This window comes from Lampetra planeri, chromosome 1 (genome assembly GCF_965212315.1).
Source record: "Lampetra planeri chromosome 1, kcLamPlan1.2.h2, whole genome shotgun sequence".
NCBI classification, from domain to species: Eukaryota; Metazoa; Chordata; class Hyperoartia; order Petromyzontiformes; family Petromyzontidae; genus Lampetra; species Lampetra planeri.
The window spans coordinates 10,233,234-10,260,563 of NC_136107.1; the positions used below are offsets into that span (position 1 = coordinate 10,233,234).

The 27,330-nt window shown below is 48.4% G+C and overlaps 1 protein-coding gene across 1 annotated transcript in view; it reads right to left on the minus strand.

The window, feature by feature from the left end:
- Nucleotides 1-27,330, minus strand: part of LOC144717534 (zinc finger protein GLI4-like) — a 76,419-nt gene that overhangs the window by 11,959 nt on the left and 37,130 nt on the right. Inside the window, exons 4-9 of the mRNA XM_078592933.1 lie at nucleotides 15,508-15,616; nucleotides 9,522-9,742; nucleotides 7,838-8,035; nucleotides 4,398-4,626; nucleotides 2,967-3,141; nucleotides 2,521-2,634 (exon numbers count right to left, since the gene is read on the minus strand). Coding sequence (XP_078449059.1) covers nucleotides 2,521-2,634; nucleotides 2,967-3,141; nucleotides 4,398-4,626; nucleotides 7,838-8,035; nucleotides 9,522-9,742; nucleotides 15,508-15,616 — 1,046 coding nt within the window. The remainder of the gene's footprint in view (nucleotides 1-2,520; nucleotides 2,635-2,966; nucleotides 3,142-4,397; nucleotides 4,627-7,837; nucleotides 8,036-9,521; nucleotides 9,743-15,507; nucleotides 15,617-27,330) is intronic.

A 27,330-nucleotide genomic window follows, 5' to 3' on the forward strand; every position in this document is an offset into this window, starting at 1 on the left:
ACACATACGACCGGGTTCTTCTTTTTTTTTTACGATCAGTGGAAACAAGAAGATGCTCGGTGTAGTCGGCACTTTGCTTCGTTCATCATTTCGTAATATATTTTTTTTATTTAAACTTTGCTTTATGTAAACCCCCATCTCTCGCTCACTCTCTCGCTCACTCTCTCGCTCTCTCGCCCTCTCTCGTTCTGCACGCAGCCCTTCTCGCAGTCCAACGGCCTCCGACGGGTAGCTCATAACATCATCCAGTGGTTCGTGGGCCAGATGCGACTGGTGAGTGTTCTTGGGCTGGCTACGCCGATCTATGACCCTAGCGAGAGATGGTGGCTTGCCGAGACATAAAGAGATACAGATTAGTGAGATGATGAAGAGATAGAAAAGATTAACATGAGAGCTGTAGACAAGAGATAGAGATTAGCGATACAAAGTAGAGATAAACAAGACAAGAGGTACAAATACGTGGTCAAATTTACAGATGTTATAATATCACGTGACATCATAACATGTGACATGTGATGTCATGTGGCCCACCAACATTGTGGTCCACTGAAAAATATAGTCAACAAACCTTAGTATAGATGCTTTTGGGAATGATGTCGGTTGATAAAACCCGATGGAGTTGCATGGTTTTAACTCCCTACCCAAAAGACTGTGTCCCTCATGTGCTACCCAGATGTTTCTTAATTTTACCTACGTGACTTTACCGAAAGAACCAAAGAGTATGGATTCCTGCAGTGACGAAAGCTTCAAATCAAGATTTACAAAACTGTTCCCAACTGTCAACTGAGAGAATGAGATAAATGGGAGAATGGTTTAGAAACTTCTAAAAACACCGTAAGTATCACATGGTGAATATATGCTCCGTCTTTTTTTTTAATGAGTAAAAATTCATAGTTCGTACATCACAGTTGCTTTCCAATCAAAATAAGCCCTGTCTCTGCTCTCTGCAACAAGAAAAAAAAATACTCAGTTCAGTGCTGTGCCTGAAAGGTGACTCACAGACAGGCAAATTACGTTTCTTACAATAAATATTAGTTCCATTTATGAATGAAGCCAATGTCTTTAAACACTTCTGCCAACTACCATATATAGGGCACATAACCAATTTTGAAACATTTTATATCAATCTGTGAATCAATAAAAAGTTATTTCAAGCAATTAAATACCCACTGACCATAATAACTCCATCTTTTAAAAGGGAATCCTGGTAGAAATACAATGTGAACTAATACTCTGTTTACAATCTCTATCATTCGCCGTTTGCTATTAAGGGGCCTTTTCCCTTGAAAACAGTTTTTGTCTTAATTTAAATCAGTGTTAAACTAACAAACTTTGAGCTCACGATAATAAATATCTTTTTTTGTGTTTTATTTTTAAGGTCGCGTCAAGCAGCTTCACAAGTAAGATAAACGCAGCTGTCCACATTTATTCATACACAACTCCGAAGCTCTGCACCGTTTTCCAAGACACTAATCACAGCGCTCAGAGCCTGACCCAGAGCCAAGAGTAAACAGGAAGGCTGCCAGCGCGAGTTCACTCACAAAAAACGAGGCCACAAATCAGAACCCGAGTGTGCAGCGATGTTAATTCACCGACCGAAGGGCCACGTGTTTATGTACAACAGCTGAAACGCCTCTCGTTTGTGCCGTAAGCTTGCTGGTGCAGCGCCAAGCATGATCGTTCTGCTGCGTGCTAGTTTATGATTTCCCGTGCCTTGTAAACAGCACCTGCCGCCCATCTCGCTGCCTCACCGAGAGACAACTGAGTTGCAGCTACAGACCCGTGTCGTCTCCTCCAGACCCGTGCCATCTTCCCACAACCATCCTCAGTTGGCCTAAGATCTCCATGAGGAGGTGGGATGCAGTCTGGACTATTGTTTGGCAAAGAGTCCAAGACGGAGTTCATGGGACACACGCCTGAAGCTAAAAATGCTTCAGAGTATTGCCTTTAATAAATACTACATTGTAAAACAACACAAAACACCCGCAATATGCTGTACCGTGAACTCATAACTATAGCAAGTGGAAGGCCACGCTGGAGATTCATGCTAAGCAAGGGGGTCAAAGTGGCTGAGGAAAAGTGGTTGAGGGAGAAGGAAGGAAGCAAAGAGAATGTGGAGAAAAGTATTGAAAAACTTTGAGCAACCACAGTGATCAGCCGTCCTCTGGTGCTGGATGACATGCTGCCCGCACGGTGTGTGGCAAAGGCACCAGCTTGAGATACGGCCTCTTTAGCCACTAATGGTGCCGCATTGTGACTTACAGTCAATGAAATCCTTCAGCGCTGACACCATCGTTTTACGAGACGGACGGATGGCATGAGACACACATGTTTGGATAATGGCCATTCTTCTCTTTGGCTAAGCTAGTGTGATGTGCATTATCATGTGGTCAATACAAAATTACTGTCATGGTGGGCTGGAGATGAGGTGGAGTTGTGGGCCGCTGGTAGATGAGTCTCGTGGATGCCAGTCACACACGTGCCATTTAACCACCCGACGGTCGCTCCTCTGACATTCACCTGCGTGACGAGTGCAGCCGCCATGGCCGAGGCCTCGATCTTGGCCTTGGTGCGTTTGGTGTGGGCCTGCGGGTCGCCCGTGCTGCTCACAGCCGCCTCGCCGCCCGACTTACTCTGCAGGGTGGCAAGCAGGGGGGCACGGCTTCAGCTACATGTGCCATCCATGAAAAAAACAGCCACTGTGATGAGAAATTGGATCTTCACGCAGTTGACGCCTTTCACGTTAATTTCTGTCATCTCATGCTCACACGACACCCATTTTCTTACATGAAATGGACAGACGGATGCCATTGATGAATAATTTTGATGACTATCTGCTTTCATTGAATCAGCCCTCTTGAGAGGGAGACGCAGGGCTAACACCGCTGTGTAGGCAGCAGAGCGATGGCCCCTGTACTAGCCTGGGACTCTAGAGTGGAAGAGTGGAGCGATGGAAGGGGCAGTACCTCCGTGGCGTCGGTCCGGCCTGATGAGCCACCGGAGCTCAAATGATGCCGCAAGGGGGTGTGCGTGGCGGAGAGAGGCGGCAGCGGTGGCGTGTGACCGAAGGACGAGCGCTGCCGGCTCAGGATCTGCTGCAAGGCCATCGGTGTGGGGGCACTCGGGAAGCCGATGGCCGGGCTGGGTTCAGATGCAACCAGGAGGGAAGGGACAGACAGCACCCACATTTTTAGATGCCACAGTGATGGATTGATTGCACGAACACATAATGGAAAATGGACAAGTGCGGTGATGGAATGGCAGCCAAAAGAAGGGAATACGTCCCAGAGGACGACCGACCCCGGCAGACTTGGAAGAGTTGGATTGTGGGAACGTGGGCACATGAGGTGATAGTGTAAGAAGGCCTCCATCCAGCAATACATAGAAAATGTTTCACGATAAGAATCAATCCACCGGTGGTTGGTGGACTACTCATGCCACGACGGTCACGGCGTTTGATGTTGCTTCACCACGCTGGTCAGTGTGGGCTTTGGGGAAGTGGGCTAGGGGGAGGGGGGTATGAGGACCAGTTCAGATATCACTTGCCACCGATGTTAGGCATGGTCGCGAATAAAACTCGGGTCGCAGAATTCATGGAGCAGTGCACTAACCACTGCACCACTGCCCTCTCCCCCATCATGATGTTGATCGTGATAACTTCAATTGTCTGAAAACATGAAATGCGATTAAATGCGCCTGTATTGTTTATACATCTGTATCGTTAACATATGCATTAAGCAATGATGTTGAATCATTAGATGAACCTGAACAGCAATTTGCCACAAATTCTGACTCACTGAAATTAAATAACCACACAAGATACACTCCACAATGTGTGTGTGTGTCGCTCGAATTGTATATTTCAGCACTGCTCTTTCATTTGCATACACAAAAGTAGCCTTCGCGATATGAGATTAAATTCATATGAAAATCTCACAAAAGGAAAATGTTAGACGTGCTCACTGTGAACATTAAATATTTACTCCATAAGCGTCTTAAAAACCACGTCAGAGCTGAGTGACCTTTAATACTCAACTTCGGTTTATTCACAATAAATTATAAACGATGTGCTGCGTCCTCGCACGGGGCCCTGTCCCTGCACCTTCTCACCCCTGCCGCTCTCCGTACCGTGTTTATGCATTAATATTGGGCAGGGCACGAAAACTGTTGTAAAAATTATCCAATATGAGCAAAACTTCGCTCTAAAGTTTTTGTAGCTTTTAGGGCCGTACCCAATTGAAAACCAGACAAATTGATCAAAGCATCTCAGTCAAAAGGACTATTTGCCAATACGCAAACACATTTTGCTTTGACAAGAACCTGCCGGCTTAAATAATCTGATGAATATGCATTTTTTTAATATCCCAGTTTGTTAATGTCTCAGAACTCCATTTCACCTGACAGCGCTGGCCGACAGGTGCCCGTAGGAGCCGCTGGCCGCCGAGCTGCTGCGCGAGCTGCTGAGGAAGGCGAGCAGCGAGTTGGGTGATGAGCGGATCATGGCGTGCAAGTCCAGCCCCGTCTCGGACGCCGGCGAGATAGAAAGTGCCCGCTTGCGGCTCAGCCGGGCGCCCCCCACGCCGGCAAACGCCGCCGGTGGACGTGGGCTCGAGTAGCGGGAGGCGGCTATAGGGGGGTGGCAAAAGAGGCATTGACCCTGGCGTCAGCCTCATCTTCAGAAATCCTCACCGTTTTTTTTCACGACGACGTCATTGACAAATCATTGAGGTGAGGACCACGCATACGACCGAGACAGCAAGACGTGTTTGAATGCACCAGATGTAGTTTTGATAACGATGTGTTTGGGTTGGCGACATTGCCTAGCGGTAGTGTGTTTGCCACTGGTTCGACACGAGGTTCACGGGTCGATTCCGGAGGTCCTCCCTGGGTAATACTGCACGTGTATTTAACTGTAAAAAATACAACGCGGCATCTGCTTCACTGCGGGTGTTAAAGACCCCGTGACATCATTGGCAAGAGTAGGCCCTTGTACTCTGGCGTCATGGTCCGAATTTGCCAATTTTTTTTAAGTTACTGGTAAACTAATGAATTGGAATTGTACGTCGCAACCTGCTGCTGGAAAAGAGTCACGAGACTCAGTTAGGCGTTTATGGGTAAACAAGCTTATAAAAAAAAAATTTTAATTAATAATTAGAGAGGTTATTTATTACATTTTTATGCCATCAACCAAAAATCTGTCTATTAGTTCACCACGAGGTATTCATTTAAGAGGCCACATGCTGCTGATGAGGCTCCGTGTAGTAAAAGCCAGTGCAGGATTTTCTTTTTTTTTTATTAATAATCATGGAAAATATCATCCACTGCTTGAAAAGAGTATAATTTCCGCAGGGTATTAAATTTTGGCAAAACATCCCATGTATTTATTTTGTTACACAGAATCTGCTGAATAAGTACATAGATGCATGCCATGTAGTATTTTGATCCTTTTTTGTGTTCGCGGTGATTAAAACGATAAACTTTCTCGGACATTGAGACACCCACAGCAGCATGAATCACACTGTCCATTCTGCTCCAGTAAATATTGTGGGTTTTCCTCTCCTCTTCCACAGACATAAATATGTAGGATTCTTAAGATTCCAAAAAGCGCAAGGATCAAAGGCAAACTAAAGCTCCCCTGCCAAGTAAAATGGAAGAAGCTGGACGTATTACAGTGAAACAAGGCAGATGGGACAAGGGGGCCTATAACTTTAACGCTGCTCTGCTTGAGTTGAGTGCAATTTGAAGCACTGGTGTTTATCCAGTTCGCATCTCAGCCTGCCTTGCGTTTTGCCACAGCATTACAAGAGCTACTATTACACAAACTTTATTTTCAGAGGTTTGTGCGTGTGTTTTGTATTGTGGATATTCGACTGGAATTCACGCTTGATCGGAGGCCAGGGACAGTGAATAAGCCTTCTGGTCCCTGTCCAGCGTATGCGAGCAGCACTGATTAAATAATATCCGACTGTTTGTACACATGCACGCTGCTTGCTGACTGTGAACCACTGAACCGGGAAGAAAATTTATCTTCCATGAAATCACCTGTGCAGTCTGCCTCATTAATAAGGCCCGCTCGCGTATTCATAAGCCGAATCAAACCCGGAGAAAAGGGGGGATTGGAGGAGGATGAAAAAAATCCGCACAGCCATTTCTCAGCGCTGCCCCGTGCATGATTTACGACGGCCTCGCTGCGTGTGAGCTCCCGCACCATTAATTTTGTGTAAACCTGCCCGCCTCGGGCCCCCCAAATAAAACCCGTGTAAGCAAGGAATCACCGCAGGCCCACGTGTAAAATGAGCAGGCGCATTCTTTATTCAGATTTAGACGTATTGCCCTGTCAGGAAGGACTGCACTGCGCATTAGGACTGTAGTATTACGCCGGGCGGTAATATCCGAGGAGAAATGGTGTGCAGTCACAAGAACAGCATCCCCTTAGAGCCAACGCTGAATGAAAGCATTCCTCCAGTGACCTTAAAGCAAAAACATCGCCGAGCTTGACAGTGGAAGTAGAAGACAGACCTCCTCTAGCCAGCTGAGAGGTAAATTCATTCCGGTCGTGACGTTAAACCACGTACGGCGATGTTGTCACTGAAAGATCACTGTTCAGGAAGCGAGCGGAAGCCACTTCAACTATCCTTCCCTCGTCTGGTTCAAGAACCCAAGTATTGTATTTAGAAAAAATGATTGCAAAAAGCCATATATTATTTATGATACCATTAAAGGCATGTTTTATGTATTTGGCCTAAATATTGATGCATCAAACACAGCACTGTGCTTCGTGTTTATTATTGCTCAGGCATCAAAATGTGAAATGTTGTTTTTTAATAGGATCAAGGATTTGGTTTCAAGGCTATAAGTCCGTAACTGCCATCGTCACCTCGTGCCAAAGCCAAGAGACGTTTACCAATGGCTGAGCGCCACGTTGAAGATTTCACTGTCGGCAAGCCCGCCTAAGGACTGGCCTCGTGTTATCCCAAAACGCAATGACCAATGGAGAACTGACCACCGGTTCCAGCTCCACCCATGAACCAAAATCTACAAAAAAAATTCTGCTCTCGACACCAGCTGGATCGTGGCTGTTGGAATCTGTTGTCGGCAGCAAAATAGTCTGCCAAATGCTGAGAGATTCCTTAGGGATCGAGGAAGAGGGAGGGCCACTTGGGGAAGGTGTTAGAGGGGAGGGGTAGTTGGGGGGGGGGGGTGTGGCAGAACAGCTGGGTGGATATCCTCCACGACAAAAATACTTTGTTAACATTCACGCCGAGGTGTCGGCCAAAATCGATTCCCTGACACTTCTGCCCATCCAGCTGTCAGCGCGAGGGCCACTCTGTGCCGATGCACCAAGAGACGACATAATCTCTATATTCTCGCACCTGTTCACTACACCTCATTGTTTAATGGACCTTTCACCAGAGGCTTGTACTTAGCTTTTTTTCCGGCCAACTCCTGTTTTACAGGCACAGACTAGAAGCAGATCCCCAACAAATGCAAATTTAGTCTATAAAATTGGACAATTTGATGAGGTTTTTTTTTTCACTTGAGGCATTAGAAACTTATACAAATCTTAATAATTTATTGTTTGTCATTTCAGATATTTTTTTTAAAATTAAAGGTTGATGGAAATGCCTTTAAATAAATAAGTGTAAATAAGTGACAACATATCTTGTCTTGGTAGCGCATTTCGTCAAGGGGCACCAGGGAGTCGGCGTACTGTTGCATAAAACACCGCAGGCGATTACATTGATTTAGTTTATCTTTGGTCAGCTTAAAATACCAACGGAGGTGTTTTATTCCACTAATTGCTGCCGAGGCCTACTGGTGAAAACCTGGGGCCTACCGTCGAGGTGGTGCATGTAGTCAAGGGGAAGGCCGGTGGGGCCCAGGGACGGGTGGGGTGGCAGCATTCCCGTTGAGTAGGCCGGACTCCCATGGCTGGCCATGAGCGCCAGGTGCTGGTAGTACTCGGCTGAGGCGGCGCCAGGTGGCGGCGTCGGGAAGGTGAAGGCCCCCCGCTCTTTCAGGGCCTCATGGGAAGCTGAATAGGCCACAAGGGAGACAAGGCAATGGGACGACGATTTTGTGAGGTTCAGGGAAAGCCACACAACTTGACTTCCTGACATCTGAACAATAACAAAGCCCGTGGTAATTAACATGGGCCAATGTTATTAAAGAGGTATGAAACTAAAAATGTGCAGATAACATAAACACTTGTGATTTTAAATTAAAATATTTAAAAAAACATCGTTATGGGTGTGTATTAAAATAATGAAGAGATAGACCACAAATGTATCTTTAGCTGGATACAGATTTACTGGATACAATTCTGTTTGACAGAGGAAAGACCTTGGCCATGTTTTTGACCAGTGTGCATGAACACAATTAGGACGCCTGTATTTAAAGGTATTGGAATAAAAAGCCACTTTGCCATAAACATTGTCTTCACAACACAAGTTTTGTTTGCAGAATTAAGAAAAATGTGCATGTTGCAGTAATGAGACAATATTAATCTTATTTCTTAAAAATACTACAGGAAGCAACAGCAAATATCAACAATCACTTGATGCGTGGCAGAAAAACCGTGGTCATTAAATGTGTATTCAAGGCATTAATGTCGTTAAAGCTGACTGCTAAACTACTGGCATGCTTTATTTATTAAAGCATTAAGGCAGTAATGAGGTGGATTTTAATCACTGAACTTCTGGTAGTCACTTTAAGTTTTTGTAATGGTAATTTAGCAAGTTATAAAATTAAACCACAAGCTTTTATGATAAATAATTCACTGTTCTGAAAATTACATGAACAGGAAAACTAAACATCCTTTCCCTTGGGAAATATACATATTTGGGTGTGTGAAAGCACATGTTGTTATGTGTTTCACATTTACAAATGCCAACTGTAGCAGCCAATTGCGGGGCCTACCTAGCTCATGCACTTTATTAGGGGTCTGACAATACTGGGATTTTGTTCACCACGTCAAGAACTTTGATGAAAAGAAGTAGCAATAATACTGTGACAGGAACACATGGTCGAATGGGGCTCTGTTAATTTTTTATTTGAAAACAATACAAACTGCACCTCTCGGAAATAAAACATCTTTGCCTGATGTATATGTTGGTCGACAGGACGTTTGTGCCGGTAGTCGGCCTCCTTGTTTTCCAGCGCAATATTGAGCATTCACTGCCAGCACACAAATCGGGCCAAACATCTCGGTGACCCAGCAGCACAAGCTCAACCGAGTGGCAGGACCCATACTGCAGGATGGTGGCAGCATGGCAGGGTTGCCACCAGTCCCGGTTTTCTCAAGACGTGCTCTTCCTGAAGTAGCTGTCCTGGGAATTTTGTAAGTCTTCCTGGAACATTACAAATCCTAGTGATCAGATACCTAATGATATACCACTCAAAATAATACATTTGCCTATAGTTATTTCCTCTTCTAGTGCAGTGAGATATTCTTCTTCCCATGATATGTCCTGGTTTTGTACCCAAGAGTTGGCAATCTTAGGGCGTGCACTGCTGCGTACCTTCGGCAGGGCTGAGCCCCCGGGCAGCCGAGATGACCGACAGGGAGGGGCTGCTGTGCATGGAGCGCAGGTATTGCTCCACATACGGGCTGACGAACGCGTGCGCGTGTGCGTGCGCATGCGCGTGGGCCGGGCTGAACGGGGCCTCCAGCCCCGAGACTCCGTGGTGTGGGGAGAATCGCACGTCCGAGATCGCGAGCCTTGACGAGATCATCGGAGGGCTGTGGGGCAATGCAAGGCAAGACGCACAAAGAACATGGTTAACGTTGCCCCAACCTCCAACTCTATCGCCAGCGTGGTACAAGCAAAAGCTATCTCGAGGAGAATGTCTGATCAAACTCGGCAAAAATTTCTGACTCCCGTAGCAGTCCCTCATAAATCCCACCTCACACTGTTCCCAACACTGTCTCGCTATGGCTCCTGCTTAGGACGACTACCTTTAGAAAGATGGAGCGGCTGGCTTGAGAGCTGCAAAATGGGGTTCCGGTTCTGTTGTCTGTCAAACCTGTGCCAAATGGTTCAGAGGGAGAGGCAAAGAATCCCAACGGTGGGCGCTGCTCCCTGGTGTCCTGGGGCAGGTCGCCCTCCCTCAAAAGTTTAAGGATAAAATTGCTTGCCACTCTGACCAGCAAGATCTGCCTGGATACGAGGAGAGTTGTTTATTTAAAATTGACAGGGAAGGCATAAAGAAACAAACGCTGCCTCACAAAGGCAATCGTCAGGGGACTTAATTACTCTTACACTGCAATTCAAAAATCTGGTTCAAGTGTTGTGCAGAGAACACTCTGAGCGGAGAATTATGAAAAATGTTAATAAAACATGGCATATAAAATGTAAATGCTCTTTATGTTAACACAGATAAAAAAAAACGTGGTAGTCTTTACAGCTCCAACACGCTGGCACACTTTGACTCAGAGCAGTCTGATGGGCCTGGTGAGTGTGCACCCAGGTATTTACAGCACAGTTGCTCCCAACACTAAACCAGAATAAGCCCCAAGACATGCGACTGTGGGCCACATTACAGCAGAATTTCTCCCCGACCACATCCCACACAGCACGCTCGTAGGTGCTCATAGCTGACGCATATAAGCATTCACTGATGGATTACTCCGGCCGTTATTAGTCCCAGGATCAATGACCTAAAGAAACCCGTCAACGTGTGACAAAACTCTTCCCGGCGCTCTCGTCTCACGTTAGCGCCACATCCTGTAAGCTCCACTGCCTCTTTTCAGATTTCCCACAATCTTGTTTTCATAACCACCGCTTAGCGGACGTCAGCCTTGGTTTGCATTTTTGTCCCCCCCCCCCCGCTTTTGCCATTTCGCGCACACAAAAAAAAATCTACGGTCTCGGGCGTCAAGTAATACGAGGTGACGTTTCTGGTCACGGCTAAACTTGCTTAAGGTCCCCGAGTCAAGGCGCCTTTGTGTTGCTGTGCCATTCCCGTCCCCAACCGCCGGCCCGCCCACCCGCTAGCCCCGGTGGCGCTTGCAGCACGGGATGAGAATGCGAACTCCACCACCGCTGTGAGCGCTCGAGCCACGGGCCCCGCTGTTGTTTTGACAGTCGCAGATTAACACGCACGCAACCTGCCGCCGCCTCGCATGGCCATACAGTGCAGCGGCCAGGAGGGACCAGCAGTTGGTGGATTACAGCAAGAACATTTTCAATTTTATTGACTGTAATTTACTTTCACCAGCCCCCCCCGCCCCCCTTTTAACAAAGGCAATACTTCGCACGTTCAATCCAATTAACGTGAAATATTTTCCACGCGCATATCTGTAGATATAAACAACCTCGTCGTAACTTACGTCGAGTTCCCAAATTGTGGGTTAAAAAGAGAAACAGAATGAAAAAATGTACAATTCTGCTTTTGTCCAAAATAAAAAGTCTGCAGGAAATTCCGTCCCCCGCTGCGCATCTCAGAATCAGAATATTTATTTATACTGGGGGGAATCTGATGAGCTATAAAGATATTTTTCACGGATGTTCAGTAGATCTGGTGGGGTGCGAGGCTGTGGCCTTTCGCCCTCTGAGGCTGAGCACTCTCTGTGGAACTGGCGTGACCTGCAGGAGGGAAGGAAAGAATTTTAGGAATGATGTGGGCAGGGCCAGATGTTAAGGCGATAAGTCCCCTTCACTGGGAGGAGATTGCTCAAATCATCAAAATTCCAAACTTTACACTGTCCAGGAAAAAAAAACGATAACAAAATATCAAAGCAATAAAAAGCCATATGTAGTGTACATTTACAACTTTCATTGGATGCAATTGTGTTGTATTTTTCATACTTAAAGCTTGTTGAATCATATAGAAAATAAAAATCCGAAATTCATGAATATAGATAATGATACATTTTCTTTGACTCAAAAAAAATCGCTCTCAGGAATCTGAGAGCAGAGTGACTTGTTACCTTGCATGTCCCTACCTCTGCCAGCAGCCTTCTACTGTACTTTGAATAAAGCAGCCCTCAAAATGCCCGTCTTCTTATAGGGCGATGTTTCAAAGCCCTGCGGCCCAGCCAGCGGCTGCCCCCACTCTGTGGCCTCAGGCCTTCCTTGGAGTCGGATAATTCAGCCCCATCCCCCACCACTCCTCACACAGGTCCTCCAGCCCCACTCCCACCGACCATGGTAATTTGAGAAAAGAGTGACGCAGAGGTCTGATCCTTCCATCCCTCCTTCCTCATCTGCCCGTGACGAGATGCTATCTGAGGAGGGTTTTACACTCAACCCCGGTTTAGTGGGATCTCCACCAATCCTCCCCCACCACAGCTCTCCTTGCCAATGTTGTGCTCTCCCACTCCCAAACTCCACTCCAACAGAAACGAAAACAAAAATAATGTTTTTGAGTCTCTGTTTCTCGTTTGAGGGGCTCAGTGAAATACGTCCACAAAAAGAAATACTTTGAGGGGAAAATATCCTCACAAAACTATACAAAGAACCATCGTTTATTGTGGTAGAAAGGTCACCAATTGAAATTGGTATTTATTTAATAAGACGTTTTTGTTGGACAATGTTTACAACAGAATAATTGCCATATTGTCCTTCACTCATTTCTCTTGTTGATTCCAGAAGGCTATCTTTTCTCTCTTTTTTTGCATTCCGGCATATAAAATGTAACACAATACCCACACACACACACGCGCACACGTGCACGTGTGTTTCTCTCAGGAATGCAATTCTTTAACAAGACAAGGAGAAAAAAACAGTGCGAGGTTGTAGGTGCATGCTCATTTAAGTCCCACATGTTAATCATTTTTCTTGCCGCCACATGGCCCACATGAGTGTCTGCGTGTCTCACCGACATCAACACCCGGGCTTTGATAATTGCAACTCCATCAGCAAACGCTATTAAAACATCAATTTTTTACTGGCTGTACAAAGATGTATGGGTGTTTACCAAACACACATTAGAAGCAAAATTCAAACTCCAAGATTTTCTTGTGGAAAATCGGAAAGCGTTTACCGGCATCTTGTCACCCTGCAACTTTGCACGAGGTTGAAGACTGAGTATATTAATGGCTCACTCAGGAGTCTGATTTATACGTGTGGGTATAAGCCATATTGATTAAGGAGCCAATGGAGTTGTGCTCACATGCTTTAAGGGGAATGTTATTGATCACCCCGTGCCCAACAGAGGCGTTAAAACCGCGGACAGCTTGTCCAAGCCAAGCAATGGGTGGCGCACGGTGGAAGGTGCTGTATGGCATGTCCGTGCACCCACTCAGCTGCATGGCAAAGGAACAGAGGGGAGGCCACCCGCCCGCGCTGTCTGCATTATCTCCTTGAAGAGCAATGGGCGCAGGTTTGGATTAGCCGAGAATGTGTTCAGATAAACTCATTGGCGCACGCTTCCTTTTATGAGACACATGAAAGAAAATGATGAAAGCAAACTGACCCGGTCTTTGGAGTGGGAGTAGAGGAACATTGTTTCGTGTGGTTGAATTTGTATTTTTTTTTTGCTGTTGAGTTTTAAGAATTTTGCTTACAAAACAAGCAAGTCACTGCAGGGATGTGAAATGTTCGTTTCCATCATTTATAACTCCTCAGACATTTTGTGCATTGCAAATGTATCATTACAATTATGATGGATGGGTGCAAAAATCTTGGAATGGCTTTGAAAGCATTTGCTATATCCATGTGCAAGTCAAGGAGAGGCTCCGGTGCAGGAAAAATCCCTACTGAGCTTATCGCTCCACGAAACCGTTTAAGTCTCTTTTTCAAGACAATATTTCCTCAATACATGACCGGCATCTTTTTAAGCCGAACCTCTTCGCCGCACAATAAATCACACATGGGCAGCAATATTCTCAATCCGTAAAAAGGTGCAAGGTGTGCAGGCAACGCTAAAACCACTTTTCCCTGCTTGCGGTCCATGTGCCGCAAATGGATCGGCGGGGCCTCACGGCGGTGCGGAGGAACCGCCCTCCCGCTATCGAAGCCAGGAAGGCGATGCGCCTGGCGTCCGGACGCCCGCCATCTCTCCACTATTTGCCGAACAATGCCTCAGTCACCGAGTCATCCCCGATCACCCGGTTTGATTCGGTTAGCGGTGCACGGGCGGCACGTGGGATGCGAGTGGAGGCTATCGGTCCGAATGAGCGCCATTAATCACGGCACGCAGGGCTGTTAGGTGTCCCTTTGTGGGGCTGCTCTGTTCCCTGTCAAACCCCGAGGCTGTGGCGGCGGTGGCGTTATCGTTCGCCCCCCCTCCTCTCGCACACCTAAACAGCCGGCGTGATGGATGGCCGCGAGCTCCTGGCCGTGCAAGGGTGTGCGTCACTCTCCAGCACATTGCATTACTGGCACCAGCGCCGGGATGTGGGGAGGATCGCTGCCTCTAATCTTCAGAAAATTTTGAGTGCTTGGAAAAAAAAGGTTTTAAATATTTTTTTTTGCTGAGCTTGGAAATCGGTCAAAGGAGAACGTTATGGCAACTTTCCGCCATACTTTTAAGCATATTGCTGAAGTTTGTTTTTGTGTCCAGCCACTTTACGTCGCAGCGGGGTTACTGGAGCTGTACGGCCATCGCCTCACCTCCGATTGGCATGGTTGGCTACATACGGTGCAAAAGAAATTCAACATAAAGTCCATACGTCAGGGATGGGTGCTTGGACATATTTGTGGGTGGGGTAAAAATGCTTTGTTGAAATCAAATGTTTTGTAAATGTAAATTTTCAAGATATATCCACAAGCCGGGTGGGCTTTGCATTTTAGGCATCATTCAAAAAATAAACTATAAAATGTCCACAAAATTCAGACTCCACACTTGACATTGAGTCTTAAGCAATTTTGAAGCTGCAGTTGTTTTTTCATTTAGAAAAATGTATTTGAATTAAGTGCAGATTTTAAAAGTAATGCTTTATCATTCATCCTACCCTAGGGTTACACTCTATTTTAAAATGTTTTTAAGGTGGGAAAGCATATTCAATTACCCGACGCATATTTATGCAAGAATAAAAATAAATTTCTGCAGCTAAAAAAATAATTATCCCAAGCATGGGGTGACAAAAAATATAGCCATTTCTAGCTCTGACGCTGATTTAAAATAAACGTCGACTCACAGCCGCTGCCACAGAAGCAGCGCTAACGGCAGCTGCACAGACCCCAGAGCATGCTCGACGTAACGAACATCATTAAATATTTGTCCACAAAGTATGCCTACTGAGCGAATGATGCACTGCGCTGTTAATAAGGAGCTTCCCTGTGTTGACAAACGTAGGCCGAACATGCCATATCAGTGACACTACTAACACCAACACATCATTGAAAAACTGCAGTCAATATGCTGTTCGTGTAAGATGCAAATATTTTGAGAAATGGCTCTATCCTTAAATGCTCGTTTATTGTTGTACATGTTTAATGAGGTAGAGTTGGTCATTCCTGCTGTAGGACAAGCAGCCGAGCTGCATCCACTGCCACCCTTACCCACGACACCCACAGTGGATGTGCCCTCCCGCCCCCCCTCCGCCGTCGTGGCCCTTACCCATGCAAGGGGTGGAGGTGGGGCGGCTCGAAGTAGTAGCGGCCCTCGTGGTGGCGGCTGTCCAGGGGGATCGGCGGGTGGAACGCCGGGAAGAGCGAGTGAGGAGTGGCTGCACAACAACAAGAGATGGGGGGGGGGTGTCAGCGCAAAAGCTTCAAGTGCGGTTGTAGTTAATTATCACCAACGAAGCCAACGGCACATCGACCGAGTCCAAGCACAATTCAAGCCAGTAAATACACTCAGGGGGTGATGAAACAAGATGCAATGCAATACAATGTGGGTTTATAGCACGTCCTCTACTTGCACCCACATCTCAAGACACTGCACAAAAACAGTAGGACGTGGGCATCCATGGGGGAAAGGAGGCACGCTCGTTTGTTCCTGCAGATTTGACACATTTTGGAAGGGAACGAGCACCCACACACTTGTTACCGGTTTAACCTCAGAGTTTAGGACGTGCATGCCGAGTGTGGACTTTTTCTGATCAGGAGCGCTTCAGCCGTAGCAATACGTCGCTGGAAATGAGGCTGCGTCAATGCACGATGTAAATGGATAGCAATGTTGGGTTCATGGCGAGAGTCACTGGTGATGTAGATGTAGTGACTGTGAATGTCCCTGTGTGGTGCGGGCCATGGCGGATAATATGTTGTCATTATGTGCAGCCTGGTTACTGGGCGTAGTACCAGCCCTAGCGGGGCATGGGTGAGCGCTGGTCAGCGCAGAGGCACCACGTACAGTGTGCAGTGCGGGCTCCCGGTGAGGGAGCGAGAGAGAGAGTGTCAGGCAGCCAGGGTTACGTAGGGGCATGATACGCTGGTTGACCTGCCGACACGTGACCGGATGATATTGGAGGGGGGCCACCGGTGGACGGGGGCCGCTGGGTGGTCACGTGGTATAAAAGAGCTCTCGGGAGCCTTCGGGAAGGGGCCAGAGAGATTGAGAAGGTGGGTGGGGCGAGGGGCGGAGCCAGCCCCAGCCCGGGCCGATATAATGGGGGCCCCGTGTGGGGCTCGAGGTTCTTGACTGTTGGTGAGTGAAGATCCATGTCGGGTTGAAGAAGCCTCTAGCCACGCGGTCCGGGACCCAGCTCGTGGTCTGGACCGGGATAGCGGGACCGTGTCTAGTTTTGCCATAGCGTGGTTAAATGGGTGTTCAACAGTCGAGTGTAGGTTACGTTATGTTGTGTTGAGTTGATATAATAAATAGTGTTGCTCTCAAGACAACGTCTACGACTCAGTTGGACTCACTACAACTGGTGTCGGAAGTGGCCAACTTGCTAAGCTGTAGCTAGCGTTAGACAAGTCATGTCTACACGTCTCAGAGTTCGTGTACGGGTGTCGAACGACGTAGACGACGAGGAGCTGATTCCACCCACGGCCGTCGAAGAAGGAGTGGAGGCGCTGCCAGCGGAGCAGAGTGCAGTCGGGGCACGCGGCGCCTCGCCTTCGTTGGAGGCGCACAGTCATCTTGCTGACCTCCTTCAAGCAGCGTCCTCGATCCTCGCTGAGATGCGTTCCCTGTCCTCGACGGCGAAGGAGGGAGCGGCGGAGTTGTCCGGACAGGGCGACTCGGCCGCCATTTCACTGAAGGCGGAAACGCCATCGACGCTACCCGCGCTCGCGGCCGCCATTTTTCCGCCGGTGCGGAGCGCTGAGCCCGCCAAGCTTGAAGTGGGGACGTCCTCGTCGATTGACGTTCAGTCGCTCCGCCGTCGACTGCCCTTCATTAAAGAATTTGTTGCCGCCAGCGGAGACTGGGTGGCGTTTAAGCGGCGATTTCTCACCAATGCCGACTTGGCGGGATGGATGGAGGTGGATGCGCAGAAAACGCTGCCCGCCGCCCTCAAGGACGACGCCTTGGCGGCGTTCCTTGCCATTCCACCGTCCGAGAGGTCAACTCTCAAGATTGCCAGGTGTATACAGGGGCAGCAGAACCTGCAGCGTGACAAGGTGTTGGTGGCGTGCGCTACATCTTCCACGGAGCCCGGGGCCCACACAGAGTTGGAGCCTGCTCCTGCATGCTTGCTGCACCAGTGGAATAGCGTTCGTCGGGGTGACGGCAGCCGGACGACCGGCGGCGGGCGAGGTCTGCATCATCCCAGTCCAGCAGTGGACGGATTGCCTGCTACAACTGCGGCCTGCTGGGGCACGTCCAATCGGGCTGCCGAGTTCCTCGACGGCGGCCCCCGAGATGTCCGCCTTCCGACGACTACCTGCTTCCTAAGGCGAGTCACGGCACACCCCACACTCGGCCCCAGGGTTCACTTCACCCATCGGGGGGGTCCGATTTGCGTCTGGGTCGCGCTCGGGTTCGGGGGGAGTCGGTGCATGTTCGCAACGCGCGGCCGCTCCGACCGGATCAGTGGTCGGAGCTGGCACATCAAGTGGTTGCGGCGGCCGTGGGATCACAAGCTGTGCTTGGGACCATTGAGGGGGTTGAGATTCACATGCTAGTTGAAACCAGCGCATCTTCAACCATTATTTCCGACCTCATTTACAATATTTTGCCCCCCCCGTGTCGGGTTTTGGAGCCAGTGGATGCTCCATGTTTCACCGCCAACGGCGGATTGTTGGGGATAATCGGTCGAATAACTGTTGAGTTGTGCATTACCGAAATTGTTGGGCCATGTTTTGGTTTCTATGGCCCTGGCTGTTTCGTGCTTACTGGGGACTGATTTCCTCGGCAAAATTCCCCTGAAGATTTGTATCGACCAGGGCTGTTTGGAATTGCTGTCGGGACGGCGTATGGTATTTCTCCCGTCTCCGACCCGCATGTGTTCTGCTAACGCCACGGTGCAAGCGCTTGCGTGCCGAACGGTGCGGATTCCGCCCAGCGTGCAAATGTTGGTGTCCCTTCGATTGTGTAAACCGCTCCATGTGCGCGCTGAGGGCGACGGTATTGTGTTGGGTCGCTCAAATAAGCTTAGTCGGGGGATGTCACTCATAGCGGCTCAGACGCCGCTGTCCTGGGACCAGGAACCTTTCATACAAGTCCTTAATGTCGGGTCGGACACGATGGTCTTTCAGGAGAGTTCCGTGATTGCGCATGCGTCTCCGCCTGTCCGGAGAAGGATGTCGTGGGGAATGTCGGGGTCGGTGTTCGGGCTCACGGACCTCGGGAGGTGGATGAGGGCTGGATGGATGGACTGTGCTCTGCATGTGGCGATTTATCCGTGGGACAAATGGGGAAGCTGAGAGCGCTCTTGCGGGAATTTTCCGACATTTTAAGTAAAAGTAAATTTGATATCGGTCGCACGTCCCTTTTGAGCCACCATATTAACACGAGAAATGCTGCCCCGATTCGGCAGAATCCTTACCGCCTGAGCCCGGCCAAAAAGGAACATGTTCGGGCGGCAGTTGATGAGATGTTGGCCGCAGATATCATCTCGCCATCCACCAGCCCATGGGGTGCTCCGACCGTACTTGTTAAAAAGCACGATGGCAGTTTGCGGTTTTGTGTTGATTTCCACAAGGTGTCTGTTGCGGATGCATACCCCTTGCTTCGTAGGGACAATTCGTTGGATGCTTTGGCACTTATAGGATGACCCCTCACACGTCCACTGACTCTCCCTTTTTTATGTATGGGAGGGAGTATGATCCTCCCATCGATGTGCAGTTAGAAGCTGTGCCCGCCGCGAAAGTGTCCAAAATTTCTGATTCGGTTCGTTTCACTCTTGCCAAACTTTCCGAGGCGCGGGAACCTACCAATGTTAACTCCCGGGCCAGACAGTTGGCCAACGAGCGGCTCAAGGGAGCCCGTGTTTCCCTGTGCGATTGGTCGCCGGGAGACAGGGCCTGGTTGCATTGTCCGCAGGTGCCGGTGGGCACATCTCCCAAATTGCTGCAACCATGGAGAGGGCCGGTTGATGTGGTTCGGGTTGTGCGCCTGTAATGTGTCTTAAGCCGTTTATCGCGCCATGTGAGTTTGTTTCATCTCCATATCACGGGAGCCGAGTTACGGGTGTGCCCGACGAGCTGCGGCGTGCGTCTGCCGACGCTGGTCCTCAGGAGTGTGTTTCTTTTCCGCCCCCAGGCGCTGCGCGATTGATACCTCGCACGCGGCCGCTTGTGTCGGCCTCGCGTGCTCTGGATGTGAAGGACCCGACGACCTGGCCTACTGCTCTTCGTGAGGAGCTGGCTTCGTCGGGTCAAATTCTTGTTCCCCCCGGGCCTTCCAGGGTGGACGAGCCCAACCCGCCTGGAGGCCTAGCGTCACGGACTCGCTCAAAGACTCAATTCGCATGATCCCCGCACATTGCACACTCCCACACCGTCATGGGTTGTCGTGCTCGCATGCGTCGTGGCGAGTATTTGGCTGATTCTGCTCGCCATCGAGCTCACGGGCATTGTTACACGTTGTGAGTGGGAGATGTTGACTGCGGGGACCTTGTGCGATGCGCTTGTTGGGTTGTTATTTGTTCGCTGTTGTGTTTTTTTTCCCTCTTCCCCTTTTATCTCGGTGTAAATTTGTACAGTTGGGTTTGGGTAATTTATTGTGCTGTTATGTTATTGTTGGAGCACACTTGCTTGTTGTTCTTTATATATGTATGTCGGTTGCTTGCTTGCGGGGGAGTTGGCAGCCAGGACGGCTGAATGCTATGGAGGGGGAGGTGATGTATTGACTGTGAATGTCACTGTGTGGTGCCGGGCTTGCGAGGCCACGGCGGATGTTGTCATTATGTGCAGCCCGGTTACTCGGCGTAGTACCAGCCCTAGCGGGGCTTGGGTGAGTGCTGGTTAGTGCAGAGGCACCACGTACAGTGTGCGGTGCGGGCTCCCGGTGAGGGAGCGAGAGAGAGTGTCAGCCAGCCAGGGTTTTGTTGGGGCATGATATGCTGGTTGACCTGCCGACACGTAACCGGATGATATTGGAGGGGGGCCACCGGTGGACGGGGGCCGCTGGGTGGTCACGTGGTATAGAAGAGCTCTCGGGAGCCTTCGGGAAGGGGCCAGAGAGATTGAGAAGGTGGGCGGGGCGAGGGGCGGAGCCAGCCCCAGCCCGGGCCGATATAATGGGGGCCCCGTGAGGGACTCGGGGTTCTTGACTGTTGGTGAGTGAAGATCCACGTCGGGTTGAAGAAGCCTCTAGCCACGCGGTCCGGGACCCAGCCCATGGTTCGGAAAGGGATAGCGGGACCGTGTCTAGTTCTGCCGTAGCGTGGTTAGATTGGCGTTCAACACCCGAGTGTAGGTTACGTTATGTTGTGTTGAGTTGATGTAATAAATAGTGTTGCTCCCAAGACAATGTATGCGACTCAGTTGGACTCACTACATAGATAACGTATTCTACCAGATGAGAACCCATAGAGCAATAGTTATCTTTGTTTCCATGAAGAGTTGGTATAAATATAAATACCTACAAGGTACAAAAATGTGGTAGAAATATACAATGAGCAAAAAGCTTTGAAAAATGTGCATTTATATACTGTACACATCTAAATACAACATAAAACGGGAAAAAAGTGGTATTGATGGCTATCTATTTATTTAATTGAGTGGAAAGATAAACATATCTTCACCAAATGACAATTTTCCATCCCTCTTCCAATCTTGAAAATGTTTCTCAAACACTGTAATGTTTAAAATCAAGACTGCTGCTTAAATCGCTTGTAAAGTAAAAAAAATAACTTAGAACGATTAGTTTCTCACGCTGATTCAATCTAAAAGGTTCAGGTAACCAGCTCATATGCCGAGCCATATATAACTCGTACACTTTTTCCATAGAAATATGTAATTGTCGCCACTTAAACCGAGCTATCAACTGATATTAACCACTGCTCCATGATCACTAAAGTGGCGACACACTTTTTTACAGTCAACAGAAACTAGCTGTTTCTTAGCATCTAAGTTTCCTCCTTCAAATATTACATTTAGCTACTTCTTGTGATACGCTAAGGATCCCGTAAACTGGTTTAGATCTACATTTGTTCTCTCTGGCTCCTCATGGTGTTTCACTGTTTCTCCGTTTATGTTCCTGCTGCTACCCGGCCGTGTTGAGACATCATTGGCGTGTGTGAATATCATACCCAAAGCTGCCCCATTTAGAGCCAAGCTACCCGACCAGCGACACGGAGCTACGTGGGTCTCTAAGCTGAACAGCACTCAGGTGCTCACGGAGAGGATTAAGGTACAAAATGGCGATGGGGGGAATTATTTGATCCATTACTGGTTTCTTCCCTCTAATAACTGCCATCTGTGTCAAACACATCCGTTAGCAGAATGCTGCGGTGGAGACGCACAAAGAAAACAAATCCTTCAGCCAGAGCATACGACGTCAAGCTGCTTTAACAAAATTCAAGCATTCCTCAATTCCCGTGCGGCAGGGTGGAGTGCATCTGCAGGGCGCCCGGCACCCAGCGACAGCAGGAGTGATGTTTCCTAATGGTGGAGGGCTGCTCTCCCGCGTGTGTAGAACACGTGTGTGCTGCTGCCACCGACGCCGCCACCGCCGCGCTTTCAAAGGTTGCCGTCATTAGTGGGCGCCTGCAAATTCGTTACTCAGACCCCACCATACTGCACCGAAAAATAAATAGTTTCCATGCTTTCACTCCAGACTCCATAACTGGGTGCTTATTCCATTTCATCCCCCCCCACCCCTACTAAGGTTTAGTTCAGCTGGATTTGGAGTTTTAACACACTTGAAAAAGAATGCAGTCCAAGTTGCGTGATTGACTATGCCTTCTTCTTGGTTCTTTCGGTAAAGTCACGTAGAAGGGAAATAATAAAATAATACTAAAACATAATAAAATAAAAATTCTCACGACGTTTCGGCCACAACCCAAGCAGCCGTCCTCAGGTGAAGAAACAGAGCTGTCGTAAAGACAGCGTCCCAATGAACACCGCCAAGCTTGGCAGCGTATATTTAAGCTGGGTCGGGGGAAGGAGAGCGCCTTAACAAAGGAGTTTACATATCAACACCGGAATTTTTTATTTTATTATGTTTTATTTGTATTATTTTATTATTTCCCTTCTACGTGACTTTACCGAAAGAACCAAGAAGATGAATCCCTGCAGTCACGAAAGCTTTAAATCGAAATTTGACTATGTCTTGTTTAAGGTCAAAACTGACACTGTGCATTATGAACCTCTTGTCAACGATGCCCTCCATGGCTTTGTTCAACCCATGATCACATAAGGGATTAGGACGGAGCTTGCACGCAGAAAACGTTGCCGACCTCAGTGCTAACACGAGTGTGGCGTAAACACGTGCACACGCGCACGCGTTAACGTGCCCGATCGGACTTGGTGACAGCCCACACGTACCCACGAAAGGTCTCCAAACAGGAAGGCGTAGATTACAAATATTAACTTCTGTCCAGATAATCAACCCCCTCCTACTAGATTGCCCCCGTACACCAACCCTCTCCACGCACACGCAAACACGCGTGCGTGCATACATGCGCACACAAACGCACCCCAAGAACAAATCCATCAGTGGCACAAGCCAAACAGAGGCAGGGGAATTGCTTCCTCTCGAACGGCTGTGCTGAGGGGCAGGGTGGGAGGCCTGCAGGGTGGGGGGGCCGGCAGGGGCTGCCATGCGGCTGGTGGCGGCTTCTGCGGCAGGAAACCGGGCCTCACGCAGACGGGAAATGCCAGCACGGAAAGCCTCCTCCTCCTCCACCGCCACGACCGCAGCCTCCACCGGCACACGGAGTGAGCCAATGCTCAGCCCTCAGCTTCTGCAGGAGGGGTGTGCGCTGAGAGTAAATGTGCAGCGGTTGAGGGGGGAGGGAGGGGGGGCAGTGGGGGGTTGTACTTCTATTAAACGAACGGGACTGCCAGCAAGATGCTCGTAACGCTGCCCAGATTAACCGGAGCCGTGCGGTTTCGGACGCTCTGAAAGCAAATGGCAAAGTCAAATCGAACATTTGCTCAATATTAAGTCAAAGCTCTAAAAAGAATATCAAATGTTAATTTAAAATAACTTTTGCATCTGTTTCGGTGAATTAGTTACTTCGAGGGTGGAATGTATTATTATTAAAAACCATGCACATCCAACGCCAGCACTCACGGTCCCGCAGCAGAAGGTTCCAATAAAGCCAAAGCCACAACAAAGTAAATGGGGTTTTTCTGGCTGCGCTAAACAAGGTAAGGCTATACGGTCACAGAACGCGAGTCACCATAATTACCTCTAATAACCGGGCCAGACGGGGAGCTTTTTGTTATTGGGGAAAGGGCCGGAGAGGTATTCTTTACAACAGGCAGTACAAGATTAGACGATTAGCCTTGCATTCCCATGCCACTAACGAGGCAGCACCAGGCAAAAAGGTCAGATGTCATTACTACAGTTTCGCGGGAAAGGGGACCGGCCAGGAAGGGGCGAAGAACGAGCGGGCCTCAGACGCAACCTCCCGTGGTCGGGCATAAAAGTGCACGCCGCGCTACCGCAGGGAACCACAACAGATGCCTGCTGGGCAGCCCTCACAGAGAGCAGGACGGGAATAATAATTATGTGGCCGGCATGAGAGCGGCTTGGCGGTTTTCGCGGCCGGCTGGTTCGGGAGAGATCACGAACAACGACAACACAGGAGACGAACAACAACAACAGGAGACAACGAGGCTGACGTGTGAGCGGCTTGCTTGTGGATGGCGAATGACCCATGACACTTCTCCATATTAAAAAAAAAGGAAAACCTTTGTGTCATGGCACAGCGAAGTGAGCAATTAGTCACTCGGGAAAACAGAGGCTGTACGCACCTCGGTGGAGGTGCTAGACTGCTCAAAGAATGGCTTAGTTGAATAAATAGGCGATTAACTATATTGATTAAAATACGAAGACTGTAATTAGTATTGAGATGTGGCATTGCAGCGACTCGTGTTTTCATTCCTCCCGGTATGGAAGTGACGCACCACCCACAGTCGCTGTTTCTGGCCACTTTGAGGTTAGGTTGGTGAGCCATGCAGTGATAAAATCATCACGAGCACAAGATACCCACATGGGGTACAATAGAGTGCCTCTGTGTGAGGGAGTAAATCAAGTAGGATTCAAACAAGCAATCTGTGTGAAGTTTGGGTGTTATCCTCTTCTGTGCGTGTGTTTTCTCCGGGTATTCCTGTTTCCTCCCACATACAAAATACTCGACAACAAAAGGAAGAGAGAAATTCGCAAAGTAGGACCTTCCTGAAAATTCATGCTGAGACTCAGCATGGCTTTCCTGGGTGAACATTCCTGCATAATTTTACAAAGTTCATAAACGTATACAGAGTATAGCTGCACTCTTATAATAGCTGCCAAAAAAGGTTAGTACCTTTTCGCTTTGTAACAGATTAAGTGTGACAATAAAAGCTCAAGACGCAGCCCAACGTGGCTAACCACACTTTAGATTTTTGCTGTCTGCGTTGGGATTTGTATTTATTGGTTTCACACACTCAACTCTTATTCATCATCATCTGCCATGGTCGAGCCACTGCTGGATGAAGGCTTCAGGCCATCTCTCAATGTCCATTTTTTTCTCCATTATAAACGCTTGAACGTTTGTGGAACCGACGAGTTATATATGTGCGCTGAACGTAACAAATATATCTATATACTAGCGGTAAGTACCCGGCGTTGCCCGGCGAAAAAGGCAGACACACACATGGACTTACACACAGACATCGACCCACACACATAGAAACACATGGACTTAGACGCACACACACACATATGGTTAAACCCAGGATGGATCGTTAGCAGGCCAGCCTAAATGTTTCTAACCGGCGAAGATGTTCCATTAGGGGGGTCCACGTTTCGCAAGCGTAGAGAAGGGAGGGAATTACCGTTCTGTACATATAGAATATTACACCGGTCAGTTTTACCATGCGATTTCTTTCACTGAGCAATGTGATGTTAACACGGCTCTCATTATTCGTTTGAAATGTTTATCACAACAGTGCGATGTTGGAGGCCACCGTACCGGGATGCCGGCAGCCCTGAGCCATGGCTCTCAGGTAACGGAGCCCGACGTTCGAAGTTCTTCCTCGCGTACCGCTCGCTCGGTTACCAAGCAGACGGCACTGGCTATTTCACAGCAGATGAGGTTTACCTAACACAGTCTTTTATACATGGTCTATATTGTACCTATTCTGCGCATATATAAATGATCATGAACTGTATACGGACATGTGGGGACCCCTACAATATTTGTAGAATATAATACTAAGAGAGTGACTGAGTGGTGGTGCAGTGGTGAGCGCATTATGCTATGAATCTGATGACCTGAATTTCATTCTATTCAAAACCAACATCACTGGTGAGTGTTATATGATCCTGCCCTGGATCCCATCTCGGTCAACTCAGTCTTAAATGAGGACCTAGTGCAGTGTGTAAACATCAGCATTGGGAAGGTGCTGGCCTAATCACCCCCTTGTGTCCTATTCTGGGTACCAGGACTTGCCCTAAACAGTCAGAATGTCTATACAGAGGATCTTTGTCTTTGTTATTAACAAGCAGCAGTTGTTTATTAACACTGAAATCTATGAACTGAAACATGCAACTCCCTCCTTTTCCTGCTCTGAAGAAAATGCACTGGCCAAAATGTGAGCGAACCACTGTAGATGTCTGCAGAAGTTTTCACGACGACTTTGGGGAGGTGTTTCCAGTCTGTGCTTGCACACCACCACTGCAAACACGGAACCTTAAATTCACTTTCAACATGAACTGGAATTTGGACAAGAAGGATACCTATCATTTCTTTCATAAAGCAAAAAAAATGATAAATATCAAACCATAAAACTTCATAGCAAAGACTTTAGGCTTAGTTTTTAGCAAAGTGGCACAATCGTGCACCTGGGACAGACTGTACTCCTGAGGCAACCTCACACGGCATGGGACGTGGGGGCCTTGGCTCAGAATGTTGGTGCTGGGCGGCAGACCCTCGACTACAACCAGCAACTAGCTGGCCATGGTGAGCTTGCATCTCTCACAAGGTGGTACCAACGAGGCCAGTGGTTGGCATGGAACATCGTCGTCGCTCAGCGCCTGGGCCCCCCTGACCAATGGACTTCAGAGCAGTTGCACCGCCTGCTCGCTCAATAGTTAAATCACTGAGTGAGACCCTGACCCAGAACAGAGCCAGAAGCTTCCATCATAAAAACAGAACTATGCTCGCATCCGTTCGGTGCAGCTTGCAAAGTTGACTTTGGAAAGTTCCCATCACTGCAGTCTCCCTCCGAGGCGAACGACGTTTTAACATTGGTGCACGTGTGCGTGCACCTGTGCGTGCGCGCGTGCGGGAGAGTGCATATGTGTGGGCGTGGGCACGTGCCCTGGCGCTTTGCTATGAAAGAAAATTATTTATCGCGTTGCTCTGTGCAAACACTTACACAGTAAAACTGACCAGTTCGATATTTTAAATATTTACCGTACATGTATAACCCGTCAGTTCCACAAACACTCGCGTTTATAATGGAGGGAAAAATTGAATCAGTTGCCTAAGGGGAAAATTGGACAGAGTACAGCACTGAGCTAATCCCCTGGCGACTTGGTTCTCAAGTCAGCTGTTTTCTTAATTGAATAACAAAACGTCTGGAAGATCCATATACATGCCGTGCCATACACGCCACAAGTTCCTGCAAGATATTTCATTGAGTTTTATTACTCATTGGTAAAAAAAAAATCCATTATTGCCCTTAAACGGGACCACCCACGGAATAAAGGACTGCTGCCAAATGCATTAAAACGGTGACGCCGCAGCACCCGGCACAGGGTAGGGGGAGGCACACGGCAGCCCCTCGGCCCTGTGTCTCGAGCAGTGCCTCGTGTCCAGGGCTTTCTCAGAGTCACCCGTGTGGAGTGAAGCAACCCGCTTTCCTCACCGCCTCACGCACATCTCAATTCAGC